At 44.2% G+C, this 20251-nt stretch overlaps 1 protein-coding gene and 1 long non-coding RNA gene across 5 annotated transcripts in view; both read right to left on the bottom strand.

The window, feature by feature from the left end:
• Positions 1 to 872: 872 nt before the first annotated feature.
• LOC139069656 (uncharacterized) lies at positions 873 to 3236 on the bottom strand. The gene is made up of 3 exons (XR_011520346.1): positions 3035 to 3236; positions 2607 to 2753; positions 873 to 1027 (listed from the first exon to the last, which is right to left on the bottom strand). It is a non-coding gene; the product is annotated as an uncharacterized lncRNA (long non-coding RNA).
• Positions 3237 to 14818: 11582 nt separating this feature from the next.
• The window catches only part of tln2b (talin 2b), a 128326-nt gene continuing 122893 nt past the window's right edge, over positions 14819 to 20251 (bottom strand). For 2 of the 4 annotated variants that reach the window (XM_054733078.2, XM_070550379.1), the window contains exons 51-57: positions 20078 to 20183; positions 18824 to 18948; positions 17052 to 17177; positions 16918 to 16980; positions 16654 to 16836; positions 16445 to 16570; positions 14819 to 15145 (exon numbers count right to left, since the gene is read on the bottom strand). In XM_054733078.2, the coding sequence (XP_054589053.2) occupies positions 15017 to 15145; positions 16445 to 16570; positions 16654 to 16836; positions 16918 to 16980; positions 17052 to 17177; positions 18824 to 18948; positions 20078 to 20183 (858 nt within the window). In that variant the 3' untranslated portion in view covers positions 14819 to 15016. Of the gene's footprint in view, positions 15146 to 16444; positions 16571 to 16653; positions 16837 to 16917; positions 16981 to 17051; positions 17178 to 18823; positions 18949 to 19013; positions 19270 to 20077; positions 20184 to 20251 lie in introns of those variants that run through there. The other 2 variants (XM_054733082.2, XM_070550380.1) reach the window with 2 other exon arrangements.

The raw sequence follows: 20251 nt of genomic DNA, 5'->3' as shown, positions 1-20251 counted from the left end.
TTGGAACGTCCGGTTCTCGTCAGCAGAAGCTCTGAGTGGATGTGAGCTTTTCTTGGCTGTTGTTCCAAGAAATGAAATTTGCAATTGGGCCTTTGGGAGAGACATTAAAGTTGTACTCATGACCTAAAGGCTGCTCCATTGGAGAGACTTTACTCTTTAAGCATTTTAGATCATGCAAAAGGACAAGATCTTCCAGGAAATGATTTTAAACATCTGGTGCATTTTGAGAATCTCCACTATTCTAATGTAGGTAGGTCTACTCTCTGCGAGTTACAGCAAGTGATACAACAGTGAGGACATTTTCAGAGCAGCACGCTCCCTTCGCTGCTGGGGTGCAGAGCCACTGAAACCCTGAGATGCACAAAGCTGGCAGGCTTCTTCTTGTCAAATACTATCCCGAGATTTCTGCAGACATCGTCCAGATTTATAAATAGAGATAACTTGTTGGCTGGTCGGGATGGTGGCCCTGCGATTAGATAGCTCCATGCAGGGGAATGGCCATTTAGCTAAGCTAAAGCAGAGAGGGGGCCCACAGGAACGGTGCAACCCAAGCTGTAACCCAATCCCAACTCGCGACCCACAGACGATGGTTTTAATGTTCCACTGATGCATGCTGGTGGCTGTGAGTGAACACAAGGGGACATTTAACCACAAATGAGGCTTGGAGACAGAAACAGGATTTTACTAGAAGGATACTTATGAAAGGGTTATGACATTTGGACTCTCTTCGTCTTGTGTGGTGATGAATCTGTCACTAACATTGTAAATCACTCAAATGCATCCTTCAACCTGAAGGTTTTCTATCAAATGCCCTGTTTGGTGCATAAGGTCTCAGAATGAGGTATGAGCTGATAAAATTGGATCATGTTCACCTGGATTCCTGATTTTAAATTCCTCAGGATTAGAGGAGAAATACTGCAGCTGCAGGTGCTGCAGTGAAGAAGGGTATCTTTCTTCTAGCTCCAAGAATCTGTACAAGAAGCTGCTGTTAAATGAAAGGAGCTGTCATCTCTTAGACAGGAAAGGCCTGTAATAATAAAGCAAAAAAAAAAAAAAAAAAAGACACAAATATGCTAGAATCAGAAGGTTTTCTGCAACTGACTTCAAAAAGCATTGTAATAAAGTCAAGTGAGTCAAAGTTTATTTCAAGGTAATAATCAAAAAGTGGTTTACGATGAAACAAGTTAGAAGTAAAACATTAAATAAAGATGATTAATTAAAATCAAGCCTCAAATGAAGATTTTTGAGCTACTTTTTTACAAAAACCAGATTTCAGGCAATGTAATGAGAAAAGCAGCAGAGTGACAAGTGTGTAGCACAAGCTTTCTGCATAACCTGCAAGTGGCCCAAGGCCAACAACAAGAGGACAACAAACTTTAATAGTATTCCAGATGTGATGAATGAATGAATGAATGAATGAATCCCAAATTCCATTTCAGAGAGCAACACAATAGTACTATACTTGGGAGTACATCCAAAACAACAGAAAACCAGATCCAACATAAACATCAAAACCATCCAGATTTAATAGAACAACTTTAATCATCTAAACAACTTTAATTGTCTGTAGCTGAGCAATCAACAGGGTTTTAAAGGAGAAGTAAAAAAGATAGGATAGGTAAAAGTGCTCAGCATTTGCTGGAGAGGGAGCCAAAATAGCAGAAACAGCGTAGACCCCAAAACAGAACCATGTGGTACTCCATATGCATGGGAAGTAGAAGAAGACAGAACTGAAACTGCTCCAACACAGATCCTGATACACATACCAGTATCTCAGCATATTACAGGTGAGATTTCCTGAGTAATGTTTAAACTTGTTTTTCTTTAAAATATGATCAGTTACGGGAAAACAATCAATTCAGAAAAGCCTCACAGATCTACGTCACACTTTTAAATTTGCATACGTTGACTCACCCACTTTAGCTCGTAAGCGCATAAAGCTGAGTTAATTTATCTACAAGTTGAGAGCAAAGTGTGTCTCTGCAAGTGTAAGCTAACATTAGCATTAGCAATTTCATAAGATGGTGGAACATGTGTTATTTTTGGAAACAAAACATCAACATTTTCTACCCAAGATAAAAGAGTGAAGAAGGCAGCAGAGGGTCGTGTTGGTGTTAGCCAATCAGAGGCGATGTGTTTGCACACAATGACTGTTAGTCAGTACGACTTGTCACTCTGACGTTTTCTGCCCCACAATCCTCTGACAAACTTCTGCTTCCTGAAACAGGAGTGCCAGAGCTTTTCTATCCACAGAAAACGACTCAAAAGGAATTCATTCCTATTAGATGACACAGCACATTTACTGAAAAATAACAAGTGACTGACTTCTTTAAGCAAAATGTGAAGGTCAGGGGTAATAAACGCTGCAGTAAGGTCTAGCATAAGTAGATCAGAACATTCTCCTTCATCACAGAGTAAGAAATGTGCTAAAATGACTAATACATCATTTTCAATTTACAGAAAAGATTTCTTGAAACTATATGATTTGGTTCCTGAAACTAGCTGAATGTGAAGTAGTCTTATTTGAGGAACATCCGTGGCTTCAACGACATTCCTTCCAGACAGTTTGTTTGTGTTTCCCCTCAGATGGGACGCAGCACACTCACCCGTATCTGATGCTGCATGCTAACAACAGAGGAGTGGGTGGGCCAGGGTTTGGTGTGGGGGTGGTTGAGGGTCACAACTCATTTCACACTCGTGTGGGATCCCAAACTTCAGTTCTGGTGTAAAATTAAATCCTCCGAAGACTCAACCTGTTATAGCGTGAAGTAAGAGACAAGAGGAAGGTCGTCAGTGCAAAAAATTCTGTCTTTAGTTTGGGAAAACATAATTTTAGGGTTAGGGTTAGACAACGAAGAGAGTCAAAAAGAGGAAATGAATTGAAGGATTGTTTACAGAGAACTTGAACTCCTCCTACATCCTGATAAGGAGCAGAGAAATTCCTCCTTCTGGGATCAGAACTCATCAGTAAAAGCTGACTGTCTATTTCACAATCCTCCCCCCCACACGACCACTTGGTCCCTCTTAATCTTACCTCACAAGTCACAGATGTCCAACATCGTGTGAATAGCTGTCTTCCAGTATTTGCCTTTCACGATTCAGTGTTTGCACACAGAGGAAGAATCTTCCATACATGTGTCCATATATGGCCTCTCTGTTGTAAGCAAGGCCGAGTGCTCTAGCCAGGAAAGAAGCTAGCTTGTGAGGTCCAAAGTCAGAGGCCGCCTAATAATTTTTCTCCATTCCAACAGCTATAAAACTGCACTTCCAGCTTCTGTCCTCCTGCTTTACCTGCTTGTGTCAAACAGAGAAGAAACAGTGACAGAAGAAGGATGAAGATGCAGGATTTTCCTGGATTAGATTCTTTTAATTTATTGCATCTTCCAATGACAACAAAAGTAACGTTAAGAAACGTCTGGAGTTTCAAAGCAGGAATTCATATTTTGTCTTCGGGTTCCACCCCTTAAACTGAGCATAACTTGGCTAAGGAGAAGCCATAATGTGAAGTTCAATTGAGAAACTATGGTGACGAGACATTCCAGTGTGGTTCCGAGCAGCCGTTCTTTTTTTTTTTTTTGCGTTCCGCCTGTGTTAGCTGCGACTGGGTCACAGCGGTCTCTCAGCAGCGAGGAATACCACAGGAACCCACAGCTCTGTGGTACCTGCATTCTTAAAGCCAAACCCGTCTGAAGACTCCTGTTTGATCAAAAGGCCGTGACAGTTTCCCAGTCAGGCTAAGGCTCACCACACAGCTGGTGATGCAGATCTAACAGTTGTGGATAGTCAGAATGAGCACAGAGAAGGGGAGAATAAGTAATCACCCATCTGGTGTGGTCTGATTACCCTGAGGCCTTGGATGAGAACAATATACAGTATGGTAAGAATGTGGCTGCTAATGTGCATTTGTGAAAAAAAAAATCAGAATAGCTCTGCAGGACATAGAAAGAAATAGGAGACAGAAATGTTTCTCACTCTCATCTAATGAGTGTGAACCAGCCTCCCTATTAGACAGAGGGTTTAGATGGACAAGTGTTGAGTTTCATTCTAGACAGCTCAAATCCAGAAGGACTTTACTCATCGGTTCTCTTTGTTTGTACAGTCTATCAGAACCATCAGTTCCTCTTTTGCACAGTCTGTTTTCAAGAAAAATCTGAGGAATTCACATTAGGATAAAATAAAAGATTTTATTCGCAGAATATGTCTGGTGTCTGTAGTTTGAAAGATCTTCTTAACGTTACTTGTGAAGACATCCAAAATTAGAGTCCAGGTTTTAAGTCTCAGCTCAGTCCCAATATAGAGCTGGTGTCACTGCTGACTGAGAAATACTGAGCCCTTTAAGTGATGACTAAAAGAACTGCTGTGCCGTCATGGGGGAATAAATGCAGACGAGGAGGAGGTTGGCTGTGTCTAACTCAAAATTCTTGCAACGAAGAACAGAACAAACCCACTTGTTATCAGTCAGAAAGAGACATTGTAATTCAGGAGCCAATATGAGATAGTTGCTGTGTGTTGACACCTATAGGGGCAAACTCTACCTACCAAAGGTAAAGCCAATGTAGACAAAAATGCAGTTCCCCCTTCATCCACTAGAGTCTGGATCCAGAAAGGAGAAAGTTCTCATTTGCTCCCATGTTAAAAATGCAAACACCTCAGAAGAAATAAACATGTTTACAGCCTGGTTAAAAAAACATTTTAGGTTTAATCGGTCAAGTTCAGGGTCCGATCAATAGTTGAATCTCAGATTGAGGAGGAGCAATGTGGTTTTCGTCCTGGCCGTGGAACTGAGACCAGCTCTATACCATTGCAAGAGTGATGGAGGGGGCATGGGAGTTTGCCCAACCAATCCACATATGTTTTGTGGATTTGGAGAAGGCTTATGACCGTGTCCCCAGGGGCACCCTGTGGGGGACGCTCCAGGAGTATGGGGTGGGTGGCTTTCTGTTAAGGGCCATTCAGTCCCTTTACCAGAGGAGCGTGAGTTTGGTCCGCATAGCCGGTAGTAAGTCAGACCTGTTCCCGGTGAGGGTTGGACTCCGCCAGGGCTGCCCTTTGTCACCGGTTCCGTTCATTACCTTTATGGACAGAATTTCTAGGGTTGGGGTTAGGGTTAGGTGAGGTTTTTCCAGGCACGTCCAACTGGGAGGAGACCTAAAGGTAGACCCAGGACACGGTGGAGGAACTATGTCTCTCACCTGGCCAGGGAATGCCTTGGGATTCCCCTGGAGGAGCTGGCCCAAGTGGCTGGGGAGAGGGAAGTCTGGGCCTCTCGCCTTAGGCTACTGCCCCCGCGACCCAACTCCAGATAAGCGGATGAAAATGGATGGATGGAATTCCAACAAATAGGCTAGAAAAGTCAATAGTAATGCCACATGACCTGTTTTCAAAAGTGCGCAGTTGTTGCAACTGTGGCTGCACAAAAACGGATGCAGTTTCCCACCCTGCATTGACTCCGTGTTGGATTTGGAGAGTGAAGAACCCACACAATATGGTGGCAATGCTATTACATTCTCCAGCGCCCAATGATGCGTCTATGTGTTCATGTCTAAGGTAAAGTTGCTCAACATTGTTTTTCAGGCTAAAAGCCCACGCCAACCCTCATTAGCTTTGGTTAGCTTGTGGCTACACTGACTCAGAGTTTGATCAGTGTTAATCATCTGCCCCCACCCTCACATCCTCACCCTCAGTTCCACCTCTTTGCACATTTTTGTACTTTGTGATGCGTCCAAGGTGGCGGTGGTGGGAAACGCCCACGGAGCTTCAGCTCAGCTCTTCAGAAACCTGCAGGTGATGTCATGGAGACTCCGTCCATCTTATATAAACAGTCTGGCTATTAAAAGCATCCAGAACAAACACGTTTGTATATAAAATGTATCTTTATTCTTTGTGCAAATAAACAAAGCTTGATGAACTTTTGTTAGACAGTAGCCAGCGTCAAGTCGTAAAACAACACACGTCATCCTCTCCCCGCTTACTTTACTACCCTCGTTTAACCAGAGCTTTTACGGTGGGTGAGATACAAGGCCATCCTGCTGATGACCTAAAATAGTCATGTGTTCAATATCTGAGCAGATCTGTCAGATGCTGTCTCACAGGTTTATGTTAGGAGGCGCTGCTCCTTCCAGCAGCCAGAGGAGCGGTATGCGAGCCTGCCAAAACAACAGGCATCCACACAATGAGTTCACTCACTTTTATAAAACCATAACTTGGTTTCCTCCTGGGCTTTAGGAGAAACTTTAACGGTTCAAGTGTGTTTACACAAAGGTAGTGGCAACCAGCCTGGAATAGGCAGAGCCAAACGGAAGAAATATTCAAAAATGCGATAACAAAAGCAGATGGTTCATTCATAAAGATGCATTTTTAAACAGTGTAAAGTTTCTAGGAGCATTTTGTCTCCTTTCTACAATCTCTGAATAAAGACCATGTCAAATTTCCATTTTAAGTGGAGAGATGCCAAACGGCCTGTCTACTTCCACTGTTTTATCAGCATGAGCCATTTAGAAATGTCTGTGTTCAACATGTCTGCTGAACAAACTGATAAAGGCCTTAACTTGACCACATTAGACTAAAGTGCAGGCTTGTTGATGGATTATATTTTTCCTTTTTTGCAAGATTATTACAAATACTTCTGAGAACTTTCTAAAACAGTGTTGAATGGCTGGTGTGCGTGGAAAGAGAGAGAGAGAGGGAGAGGAAAACATTCCTGTCTTTGCCCAAAGAGCGAGAAAAGGTTAGATTATGGTCTGTGCATCAAAACCACATAGGAAGGGAGAGAAAGAAGGAAAAAGAGAGTGAGAGAGAAAGAGCCCAGCCCAAAACTTTCTTTCCTGATCTGCATTTTTTTTGGAAACCACAATCTCTCCTTCATCACTAGTCTTTTAAAAAAGGATCCAAACAGAAAACGAGTCTCTCTTCTTGTGCTTTTAAATGATCACAGAGCTCTCTTAGCAGGATTAACTTGTCACTCATTTTGTTTTGTTTTTAACAAAGTATATAAATCCTTTTAAAGGTGTGCATAAACCACATTCTCTCCATCTGAGCAAAGATGAACAAGTCAAGTCAAACACTCAAGTTTGTCTGTATTTGTCCTCCTTGACTTTGACTTTCTTTAGAAAACAAGAGTTATTTCTCCCCTCTCAAACTGAGCTTTTGGCCAAAACACCAACTGTTACAATGAATATGTTTTGGAAATTAAAGACTTATTAGCCAAACATTAAGGCAAGTGACTCAATAGAGTATATAATCTTTTAAAAACAGAAGTTTACACTTACAAAATCTCTACTATCGAGTCCTAGTTGGGGTTGAACTTTGTTCCCTAAATCTGCTGAGATTTTAAATGCATGCTGTGAATACCCAAATGAACCAGATAAACATCTCTGGCCAGGGTTGAAAGATGAGGCTGAGGACAGAAAGAGGGTGAGAAATAGATGGGTAATGAGCCTTAACACACATGGCTCCAGCCCCTCTGTGAATACTCTCGCATGAGATCAAAACACTCAAACAACCAAATAGGGTGTTTAAAGGAATGACATAGAACTGCATCGGACACTTCAAACTCAGTTTCAATTTTCTATAAAGAAAATAAGGTGAACTTATACAAAGTAATTTAGTACATAAATAAGTTTAAAGATTGACTGTTGGTTTGTATCTAGGAACTAAATCCTTTTAAAATAATTTAGCTGTTAAGCTGAGCTCTAAGGCAACGTGAACTTGTTCCTAACCATAACATCTAAATGGGGATCTCTGCGTACTTCAGTGTCTGTGAAGGAAGAAAAAAGGGAATCCACAATGTCCATATTTGGTGTGGCAAGCTTTTCTAATCCTTCCTCAAAGACCTCTAAACCTCCACAGAAACTCCAATAAGGAGCAATGCTGGCACCTGCTGGCAAGAATGTAGAATGGTTTCATCTTTTCTCAGGATATCTCACTTTGTACTTCAACCTTAAAAATGAACGGCAATATTTAACAAGTCGTCTAATTATTTAAGGTTTCAAATGGACTTATATTCAAAACATATGTTTTATCACTTCCCCTCTTCATAATCAAGGCCAGCTAAAACGAATAAACTGCCTCTGTGCAGGATTAAGAACACACACCCAGAACTCTGCAGAGCTATTTTAGTTCTATCGATATTCATAAAAAAATGACAAAATTAAGTTACTAAATTACACACAGCATTAGGTTGTACCTCAAATAAAGTACCAAGAACAAATGCACTAAACTGTAGATTAACTAACTAATAATTAAGCACATAATTCGGAACTAAGTGGGGATCCCTGGAACTGTTCTAGATCTTGACTTTCTAACAGAAGTTTCAGTGTCTATATAAACCAAGTCATGTCAGATTCTACCAGTCTGATCTGTGGGGTACCCCAAGGCTCTGTTTTTGGTTAACTTTTGTTTCTACTTTATATACACCCTCTTGGACAGAAAATGTATTCTTTCAGTAGTGTCTCTTATCACCTACACTCACCTAAAGGATTATTAGGAATATCATACTAATACGGTGTTTGACCCCCTTTTGCCTTCAGAACTGCCTTAATGCTATGTGGCTTTGACTCAATGCGGTGCTGAAAGCATTCTTTAGAAATGTTGGCCCATAGTGGTAGGATAGCATCTTAAAGTTGATGGAGATTTGTGGAATGTACATCCAGGGTTGTCTCCCCGAATCCGGGAGGGCACGATCGGGCATGAAGCCCCGACCTCCCTGGACCTGGCGGTGGACCTAGCTCTCCAACTGGACCGCTGCATCCTGAATTGACCGAGCACAATGTCGGCTCCTATTCACACCAGACCATCTCCCCGTCGTCAAGTCAGCCAACCGATGGAGGAACCCATGCAGTTGGGTCTTCTTCTTCCCGAGGAAATGGCGCGACATTACCAAGAGGGACAATGTGCCTATTGTGGGGATTTGGGTCACCACGGCGCCACGTGTCCGATACGACCGGGAAACGGTCCCTCCGGGTCGGTGTAGGGGCTGTCCCGCCCGGAGTCTCCACTCTTCCAGTCCCACATCGCACCACCCTCCCGGTCACATTCCAGCTGGACCAAGGGCCGGTCCCACTGGAAGCCCTTCTCGACACCGGCGCCGCAGAATGTTTTATTGACCAGGGATTGGTCGCCCGCCTCAAGATACCCCTCACAGTTCTAGACCGACCCATTCCTGTCACCTCAGTGGATGGTCGCCCGCTCATGCCGTACCCTCTTACCCACTGAACCCAGGACCTCCGCATGACCATTGATCAGCACGTGGAGACCCTTTATTTTCTTGTCATTCAGGCCCCGGCTACTCCTCTCATCTTGGGTCACTCCTGGTTCTGCCGCCATGAGCCTCACATATCCTGGTCCACCAGCAAGGTCATGGCCTGGGGCACGACTTGCCTCACCCACTGTAGTTCCCTTGGATCCCAGACTAGAGCGACACCTCCTAAGGATGTGGACTTGACACTCGTTCCACCACAGTACCATGACCTCGCTCAGGTTTTTGCCAAGGAACCCACCACCAGGTTACCCCCTCATCGGCCTTATGATTTGGAGATCAGACTCCATCCCGGAACCACCCTGCCCCGAGGTCGTCTGTTCTCACTCTCCCCGGCGGAGACCAGGGCAATGGACTCCTACATCAACGAGGCCCTCCAGAAGGGTTTCATCCGCCAATCCACATCCCCTGGCGCTGCAGGGTTTTTCTTTGTTAAGAAGAAGGAGGGGGATCTCCGGCCCTGTATTGACTACTGGGGGTTGAACAAGATAACCATCCGGGATCGTCACCCTCTTCCCCTCATGGTTAGTGCTCTGGACGCGACCTCCCAAGCCACCGTATTCACCAAACTGGATCTGCGTAGTGCCTATAACCTGATCCGCATCAAGGAGGGAGAGGAGTGGAAAACCGACTTCATCACACCGACCGGCCACTACGAGTACCTAGTCATGCCCTTTGGCCTCTGCAATAGCCCTGCAGTTTTCCAACAATTCATCACCGATGTACTGAGGGACATGGTAGGTCGTTGGGTCTTCGTATATCTGGACGAGATCCTCATGTACTCTCGCACGGTCGAAGAGCACACCCAGCAAGTTTGAGCCGTCCTGTCCCGTCTCCTTGACCACAATCTCTATTGCAAATTGGAGAAATGTGCCTTTCACCAGGAGTCCACCTCCTTCCTGGGCTTCACCATCTCCTCCCGGGGTCTGAGCATGGATCCTCAGAGGGTTCAGGTTGTAGCTCAGTGACCACTACCCAGGACCCAAAAACAGCTACAGAGCTTTCTGGGCTTTTCAAACTTCTACCGCAGATTTATCCGCAACTTCATTTCCCTCGCCACGCCTCTAACCTCCCTCACCAAAACAGCCAATCAGCCTTGCCCTTTCCGCCTCACTCCGGGGGCTATCCGAGCCTTCCATGAACTGGTCCGTCACTTTGTGAGTGAACCCATCCTCCTCCACCCGGATCTTAACCGGCCCTTCATCGTGGGGGTGGATGCCTCCGAGGTGGGAGCGGGAGCCGTCCTATCGCAACGGGGTCCGGACCCCGAATTCCACCCCTGCGCTAACTTTTCCTGGAAGTTCTCCCCCACACAGCAGAACTATGGGGTCGGTGACCGGGAGTTGCTGGCGATAAAATGGGCTCTGGAGGAGTGGAGGCAATGGCTCTTAGGAACCTCCGATCCTTTCCTAATCTGGACCGACCATCAGAACCTAATCCATCTACAGACTGCCTGCCAACTCAACCCTCGCCAGGCTCAGTGGGCCCTCTTTTTCGAGCCCTATAACTTTCACATCGCCCACCGACCCGGCTCCAAGAACCTCAAGGCGGACGCTCTCTCCCGGTGCTACACGCAAGATCCAAAGCCTCCGGAACCTTTGACCATCATGCCGGCCCATCGGTTCTTGGCCTCCCTACAATGGCCTCTGGAACAATCCATCCGGGCTGCTCTCCCTGCTGATCCGGCACCCCCAGAGACTCCCCCGAACCGCCTCTATGTTCCGGCCATCTGCCGACGGGAGGCCTTGAAGTGGGGGCATTGCTCGCAGCTCGCTGGACATCAAGGCCAAGCTTGCACCCTCCAGTTTCTCCGTCGGGCGCTTTGGTGGCCCTCTATGAGGAAGGACGTACGCGAGTACACTGCCGCATGTGATGTATGCGCCCGGTCCAAGTCGTCCACCCAATCTGGCGCCGGAGTCTTGCAACCGCTCCCCGTGCCCAAGCGGCCGTGGTCGCACATCGGCCTGGATTTCATCACGGGACTTCCCGCTGTCGATCGCCTGGACACTGTCCTCACCATCACCGACCGGTTCTCTAAGGCCGTGCATCTAGTGGCCTTGGCCGGTCTCCCCACTGCCAAGAGAATGGCTGAACTCCTCCTCAACCAAGTGGTGCGACTTCACGGCTTTCCCCAGGACGTGGTGTCCGACAGGGGACCCCAGTTCGTCTCACGTTTCTGGAGGGCCTTCTGTCGTCTGGTCGGCGCTTCCACCAGCCTCTCCTCCGAGTATCATCCTCAGACTAATTGCCAGACGGAACGGGCGAATCAGCAGCTTGGACGCTACTTGCGCTGCCTCGCCTCGTCCCAACCGTCCACCTGGCCCCGCTACCTCCTGTGGGCGGAACTCTCTCACAACCTCCATACCTCCTCTGCCACAGGTCTTTCTCCCTTTGAGATATGTTATGGGTACCAGACCCTCTGTTCAGCCATCAGGTGCCTGAAGTGGAGGTTCCTGCTGCTCAGACTCTGGTCCGCCGCTATCGTCTCGCCTGGATCCGGGCCCGTGCAGCCATCAACCAGGCCAATACGGAATACGCCCGTCAACATCGCCGCCGCCACCGGCCAGGCCCCATCTTCCAGCCTGGTGACCAGGTGTGGTTCTCTTCCACCAAACTGAGGATGCCGGCGGGCTCCCGGAAGCTCGCTCCCCGCTTCCTGGGGCCTCTGTTCAACCTAACGCTAGCCACTCCGCGTCTGGGTCACACAGCCACGCTACAAGCAACCTCCGCTACACTTCAGCTCAGCCAATCCAACCTGACATAATGAATGGTTATTTCAGTCAAAATAGCTCTTCTATCAGCTTGAATCAGTCGGCCCATTCTCCTGACCTCTAGCATCAACAAGGCATTTTCGCCCACAGGACTGCCGCATACTGGATGTTTTTCCATTTTCACACCATTCTTTGTAAACCCTAGAAATGGTTGTGGGTGAAAATCCCAGTAATTGAGCAGACTGTGAAATACTCAGACCAGCCCATCTGGAATCAACAACCATGCCACGCTCAAAATTGCTTAAATCACCTTTCTTTCCCATTCTGACATTCAGTTTGGAGTTCAGGAGATTGTCTTGACCAGGACCACACCCCTAAATGCATTGACCCCTAAATGGCACTACTGCCATGTGATTGGTTGATTAGATACTCGCATTAAGGAGAAGTTGAACAGGTGTTCCTAATCCTTTAGGTGAGTGTATAGGCAGATTGTATTCAGCTGTACTGCTCCTTTAAGAAATCTGAGTTAAACTGAGATAAACTGTCTGAAATTCTAGAGTGTCTATCAGCGACAACCAGCTGACTAGAAGATAACTTCATTCATTTAAACTCTGAAAAGACTGAATGTCTGATCATTGCCCCTGAGAGCTTGGTTCCTCTGATTAGTCAAAAAGGTGGTCATTTATCCTCTGCCGTCAAGACAAACTTGAAGAATTTGGGTGTTTTTGACCAGTCAATGTCTCTAGAGGGCAACTCAAAAACGCGGATCTGAAACTGTTTATATCATTTGAGAAATATCTCCAAACTGCAAAGGTTGGTGTCAAAGCATGAACTTGCAATGGTTATTCATGCCTTTATCTCCTCCCATCTAAATTATTGTAACACACTTTTCATGTTTTAACGAAAAAGCCCTTGACTGCTGTCAGTTGGTCCAGAACTCTGCAGCAAGGCTCTTAACTAGAACAAACAGAAGAGCTCACATCACTCCTATTCTAATGTCTCGGCACTGGTTACCCATTAACTTCAGAGTTCATTTTAGAATCCTGACTAATTTTCAGGGCTTTACATGGTCAAGCCTCTCCCTATATTACTGAACTGTTAAAGCCTGATGCTCCAACCATCCAAAAATCTAAATCTTCTAGAAGTTCCAAAGACCAGATATAAAAGTTGAGGTGACCGCTCCTTCTGTGTATTTTTTATTGTTCCTATAACAAATTGTATGAATTATTAGAACATCTAAGTGTTGTTTTTCTGCACAATTAACAGATCACAAATTTATACGAAGCATAATTTTTGGGGGATCAGTTTATGGGTAAAAATCACAGCACAGAGTTTATTAGAGCTGAAAAAAGAGGGAAAAACACATCCGTTCTGGTTCTTTCAAATGTTTTATTTTTAGTGAATACAAAAAATACTCTTGTGACCAGATAAATATTGTACATACAGCATCAAATGATGAAACTAATGCGGTCCTGTCAAAAAAAGCACAACACCAACTCATAACAGACCTTATTTTGTTCCTACTCCAACAGATCAATAGATTTCAGATTAATTTTTACATTTATATAATAAAAACTTTTTATATAGTGGTTAGATGATGCAACAAGGAAGTCACTCAGCTTTCAGCGGGATTTGATTAATTTAAACAATTTCTCAGCTTCAGATACAAATTACCACATGCTCATTGAACGCAGCCTAGCACTAGTCTCTAAATCCTAAAGTATCCACAGATGCTCTTTAGTATGGGCAGTATAAACCCAATGGCAGGTATGCGTTATACTGTATGGCAAAGTTATAGGACCCCGATCCGGAGAGGATGACCCAGTCTGATTTTTCAGCTGCTTGCAGGGCAGACTCATAAGGCACGATGCAGACCAGACACACTGGACAGAGGGAGGAGACTTTTAATATATAATATTCATTAATATAGCAAACACTCAATCAGAGCTTGAAGTTTTCTCCTCATCTTATTTCTTAGAATGTAAGCTTTAATTTGACATTTTCAGTAGAAAAAATTAATCAGAGCATAATGAATTTCAGTCAGGAGCCTGAAGCCCAGAATCATTGCACACAACTCATTTTTCTCGTTACATTGCTAGAATATTCAGTGTAATATACATATTACAGAGACAAGGCAGTGACTGTGTGTGTGTGTGAGTGGTACAGAGAGCATATGGCTAGTGTAAGTGGGCATAGAAATAAATTCAAGATACATGTCCATTAATGTAAACACACCGTGTATGAGCTCTCTGCATTTAGTGGGATAGTACTGACTGGAATAATATACATGAGGCAAAATATTTCTTTTCCTCTTTTTTGGTCACATTTCATCCAGGTTCTCTGAGTAATACACTTTACACCTCTTATAGGAATTTGTAAAAAAGGATTGATAATACTTATATTTATGAATAATATATAATAAGTTTTGGTCAGTGACGTTATTATGATTTGTATTTAACTGGTTTGTCTCACTGTCTCTCAGTTTTTGGCATCAAAAAGAACAACTCTGAGTAAAGATTCTAGAGAAAAAAAGAAAAATAAAGTTGTTGGTTTGCCTGCAGTCACCTGGTGAATATTTGAGACTTTTCATTGGTTAATGTTGAGATTATAGTGCATGCTTCCTTGCTGCTTTTAAGGAGTTCTTTAAGGATAAAACGCAAGTTAGTTGCAGAAAATTTGGGTTCCACCCTCTTTGCTCTAAAAGTTTAGACAATTACAGAACATCCTCTTCTTCTTCTTCATTCGGTGATTCTAGATGAATTTGTTTCACGTCTGTAACAGTCGGTTGTGTGCGTGATGCACTAACACCCACAGAGTCAAGAAAAAAACTCTGTTTACAAACAATAACCTTCATGTTAAATGTCGATGCCATTCACTGACAAATACACACACCACACACACTTACACTCACACAAAAACACTACAGAGCACAGGCACTTGTTTTTTTTTTCTCACCAAACAAGCCTTCTTCAAGTGCTGTATATTTTTCATTAACCTTTTCAGAGTCTCGTCAGCAAGTCTTCAGCACACACACTGTGTGCTCCCTCGGTCAGCCCTCATCCTCCCTCAGTTCGCTGGGTAGGAACTTGTATTGCTGCTGTCGGATCTGAGCTAGCTTCTTCCGAGCCTCCTCCAGCTCCCGTTCCTTCCTAAGCATCTCCTCCTGAGCTGCGATGATCTGAGGAGATCAAGAAGACCAAATCATAGTTTCTTAAATAAAAAAAAAACAACCTCAGACCAGTTTGTTCCTGTCAGATCTTACTTTCTTCCAAAGGGTTCAAATGAAGGCAAGAATGTATGTTCTTTGGTTTCTTAAAGACGTTTCACTTTTCACCTGAGCAGCTTCGTCAATTCTGAATGGAATTTGGGAGAGGTGAGCTTGTAAACTGTTGTTGTCTAACAAGCTGAAACTACCTATGAATACCCCTCCTCCCTACCCCCATTGAGTCGTTGATGTCGTTAGGTCCTATTGTGTTAGAACTGTTGCGTTGATTAGACGCAGAAGGCGTGAACTAGACTGAAACTGTTTTGGAATTAGGATCAGAGCTGCATTGTAAATGCTCGAAAGGTTAATGTGACAATGTTTACAATCTGGACAGAGAAGAGGTGGTTTGAGAGAGGAGTAAAGGCAGCCATAACGGGAAAGATCTACATTGAACAGAGGAGGAGGCCTCAGGATTAACCTTTTCTGCAATGCAGCTGAACTTAATTCCAAAACGGTTTCAGTATAGGTCACACCCTCCTGCAATTTATGAAACAACCACTCTAACACAACAAGACCTAACGGCATTAACAGGTCCTTGTGGGGTAGGGAGAAGGGGTTTTCACAGGCAGTTTCACCTCATTGGACCACAAACAGACAGCTACAGCTTCTTAGCTTGACGCTCCCATATTCCAGTCAGAATTGACAAAGCTACTTGGATGAGAAGCGAAACGTCTTTAGGAAAACAAAGACATCCAGTTGCTTTCATTTGAAGCCTTTAGATTCCCACGACAAGGATGACTGAAAATATTCACCAGCATCTTAAAATATAGTTCGTTTTTCTTTGTATGTAAAATTATCAGTCTAAAGTGGCAGTTTGTAGTCAGTTTGACAAGAATAGGACGTGTCAGGTGATGAGAGAGGAATCCCAACCATAATGTAAAATAACAGAATCAAATTGCTTTTCAAAAATCAAAAAGGAAAGTAATTTTCTACTGTAGCAAAAACCAACATTTGAGGTTTTTCAGATATGTGATATTTTGCAGCGGTGAACATCTAACAAACCTGATACACAGCCTTCAAACAGATCTGATGGTTTGTTTTTTTATCTGCAGGAGCTCATCACAGTTTCAGAAAAACAAGCGTGGCATTTCTGCGTGTCGGCAAGAAGTACAAACACTCAGTAACGTTCAGCGGAAAAGGGCAATCCGAACCGTGGAAAAAGATTTGTGTTCCAGCCTTCACATACTATTTTTCCCCCAGGATTTAGCTTACCTGAGCAATGCCTCCAACGAATTTGGTCTTCACCACAACGCTGTCATCTTCTGTCTTGTCAAATGCTGCTTTCTGAGCCGCTTTGACCAGATTGTCTGAAGCTCGCTTTACAGCATTACCAGCAGCCTTTTGGTTAAAGATATTGCACAAATGTTATCATGTAAACAGGATTTTTATTTTCCACAGATGCAGAGGAGGGTCAGTCATACCTGTAGTCTTCTCATGGCTTCAGAGTCGCAGTCGGCTTTCACCTTGCAGGCTACCAGCAGCTGAGCTGTGGAAGCAGCAACCTGCTTGGCTGAAGAGATGAGCTTCTCCTCGCTGGCGTGGCCCTGCACCGAGGCGTTGGCTGCTTCACACAGGCTGCTGGTGGCTGCTGCAACCATACGAGCCTGCAGTAGGAACAATGTCACAGATAAATGAAAAAAGGTGGTTTTAATGACAAAAAACTCACTATTTTTAAAGGAACTTACAGCTGATATGAGTCCCTGTGACCACTGACCATCATCCACAGCATTGGCAATGTTGGACCCCACCTGAGGACGAATTTCCATAAAATTGTATTAAATATAATTCACTTGATTGTCTCTGAGAAAGCGAGACCGACCTTTCCTTGTGCCACCAGTTCTCTCTGAGCAGCGGAGGCTGATTTTACAAGGGCGCTAGTCGCTGCAGCGATGGACTTTGCTGCTTCTAGGATCTGCTCCTCAAAATCCAATGTCTCATCTGCCTGCTGGAAGAAAAAAAGGGCTACTTAACACTCAATGTTATACTTACTAAGTCTTAAAATGAAAGAAATACAAATCTGAATCTGTTAGGATAAGACAAAAATAAGATAAAACTCTAAACGTCTACATATAACAACATATTATAATACAGTTCAGCTATTAGGCTTCCTAAAATCCCAGAAAATCAAAGAAATGACCCCAGACTCCAATCACCTAAAATATACAATTACTTTGAAAATCCACCAAGAGCTGCATTTAATGATCTGCATCCCAAATCCTGAGCTAAAGAGCTCCACGAGGATCTGAAACAGAGCTGGGGGTTTCAGTTCAGGGGCATTTAACAAATAGCCGTCTCTGCACGGACAGCCAAAAGGATGTGATCGGCCACAGACCTCCATAAACACATAAGGCACAGGTGGCTGGAGACAGGGCGGGACACTGTAGGAATATGTTTGATATATAGTTGGACTGAATAACAACCTAATATATCAAACATATCAGACAGAGCCCTGCACAGAAGGCTTCCAGGTCTACAATGGTTCAGGGGGTAAGGAGGGAGGAGGGGAGGAAGAAGACAGCATGCTGGGAGCAGGAGAGCAGTCCAACTCTCAGAGGGCGAGAGGTATGAAGTAGCAAAGAGAAGGAGGTTAAGAAGAAAGAAGAATCAAGGCTTCTGTCTGCTACGTTTATCCTTCTCTTTGCTGGTTTGTCTGCAAAAAATGTGCTCAAGCTATCAGAAACTATACATACAGTAAGTTTGCTCTGTACAGCAATCAAAGAAAATTTGCTTTTTCAGTCCAGGCTAGGATTAATTTGGTCCTGCAGCTCACAAATGATAGAGTCACAAAGTCTTATCTGCCTCTAAGTAGACAGAGGACATGATCAGTCATGAAAAGGAAAACTTACAGCAAACATTACTGTCTAAACGCCCACAAGGGGGAGCTACTAACACATTTTTGAAAAAGGTTCTCACTGATTAATCTCCTTTCATACACAAATATCCTCACATACAGTCTGCAGCGATGACATTAAAGCATGAGGAACGGCTTAATATGGTCGGTATTAAAATCTAGGGCAACCTAAACATTCCTGCTTTAATGTCAGACAGTGTGCTGAACAGATAATCACATTTACAGGAGAAACGGGGGAAGAGACGAACAAATAAACAACACGATCATGCAGACAATCCTGCTTTAGAAATGAATTGTGTTTGGAGTCTAATCTCTATTGATGCCTTTGGAGGTGTCGTTTAGAAATAAAAACTCTGATAAAACAGGAAATATGGTCAGTGGGACAAACAAGCCCGTCCTTAACAAAGGGTCAACAGTTCATCTCACATTTGAGCTTGGGCCAAGATAAGCTCGACAGCCCAGCTGTGTAATTGCATCTACTGGCAATGCAACGCCGAAAAAAGTTAAAAAAGTAGCTTTGAAGAAAGTTGGAGCTCGTGGTGTGTAACAGACTCATTTTCTCCCTTTGTGGTTTCATGATAGAAAAACGGTGACTCCACTTCAAAGCCGGAGTCACCTCTTCCAGCTCATTCTCCACTCCATCGTCACCGTCTGCCAGCTGATTAGCAGCAGGAAGCTGTGTGTGGGTTTGCGTGGGTGGGAAAGGTCAATATGGGGGTGGGGGCTGGAGCATTCATTACCTTGGGCTTGGCCCTGGGTTTGAGCTGCTCCAGTTTCTTGGCCGCAGCTTCAATGGACGCTGCGGCTCCGAGGAGCTCGGTCTCAGCGATGACGGTGGGGTCCTCAGGGTCCACGCTCTCAGATCCTGGAAGGAGATCGAAGGCAGACATTGATCGCAGAATGGGTTATTTTTCTTTTCAACGTGGACTCGCAGAGTAAAAATCTGTAAAACAAACACAAAGCTTTTTATTTACAGTTTGATGACGATGCCTCGAAGACAAGCTGAACATATTTTTAAAGGTTTTCAAAAGCCAGAGCTGTTTGTGGACAGCTTGGCGAAGCAGATGGGATGATGTTTTTATAGTTTAAAGGGCAATCTCCTCTGCCCCTGAGCCATCTACCCTCTGCCTCTCCGATGTAAGGTGATCTGGGGGAACGAAACACACCACATCCCACTTACCTCCATCTGAAGCAGCGAGGAAAGAGGAGAGCAGAGAGAAACAGAGAGCACACGGGACATTAGAGAGGTGAAGTAGATAGCCCCACTGTGTGTCAGACTGTGCAATGAAATCTAATTCTCATCTAAACACAATCTATTACTCCTGTCACATGCACTACTGCAGCATCTGGAGGAAATGCCACAGTTTGTTTGCTTTTTAACCATCACAAAGAGCTTCATTTGGAACACTTTGCTTGACAGTCATTTTTCAATAGGATTTTAATATTCTAAAGTGATTTTTCCCCCAAACCATCTCCATAAGTGATGCAGGCAGGTTTGAGGTTTGGTGGCTTCTCATGCGCAAGAGGATTATGTCTCCATTGACAAACATTTTCACCATCCTGTCCTGTTTTTTTAAACAACTGGGAAGCTCCCCTCATCCTCATTTCATTCTGCTGGATCTCCAGTATAACGACTCACAGTCATTAAGAAATTAAAATCTGCTTATTATTATTTGCCTACAAATAATGGCTGATAATGTAGAGGAAAGCATCCAAACACACAACACGGGTCATGATCGAGATGAATATAACTGAATGCAACTGATACATTTGGTCTCGTTATTGTCTAAATCTTTTATAATTGGTTATTATCTGTTAAGTAATTGAGGCCGGTCACCAAAATATTTAGGAGAGCTCAGAAAAAAAGAAAAAAACATAAGAAACATCTGTCTGAATGGTGGTACTGGTAATTAAAGGTCATTAGTCTTGTTTGTGTGTGTGTGTGCGTGTGTGTGCGTGTGTGTGTGTGTGTGTGTGTGTGTGTGTGTGGTCACCTTTCATGGCCTCAGCTGTCTGGACGAGCTCCGTCACACACGCAGCCACATGCTTCGAATGTCCAGCCAGCTGCTGCTTCTGCTCCGGTGTGGGTCTCTGCAGCACCTGAAACATAAAAAGACCAATGCGGTCAGTTACACACACACGCACGCACACACACGCACGCACGCACG

The sequence above is a fragment of the Nothobranchius furzeri genome, chromosome 4, assembly GCF_043380555.1.
Source record: "Nothobranchius furzeri strain GRZ-AD chromosome 4, NfurGRZ-RIMD1, whole genome shotgun sequence".
NCBI classification, from domain to species: domain Eukaryota; kingdom Metazoa; phylum Chordata; class Actinopteri; order Cyprinodontiformes; family Nothobranchiidae; genus Nothobranchius; species Nothobranchius furzeri.
The sequence above is the reverse complement of the archived record's forward strand: the minus strand, read 5'-3'. Positions and strand labels throughout refer to the sequence as shown.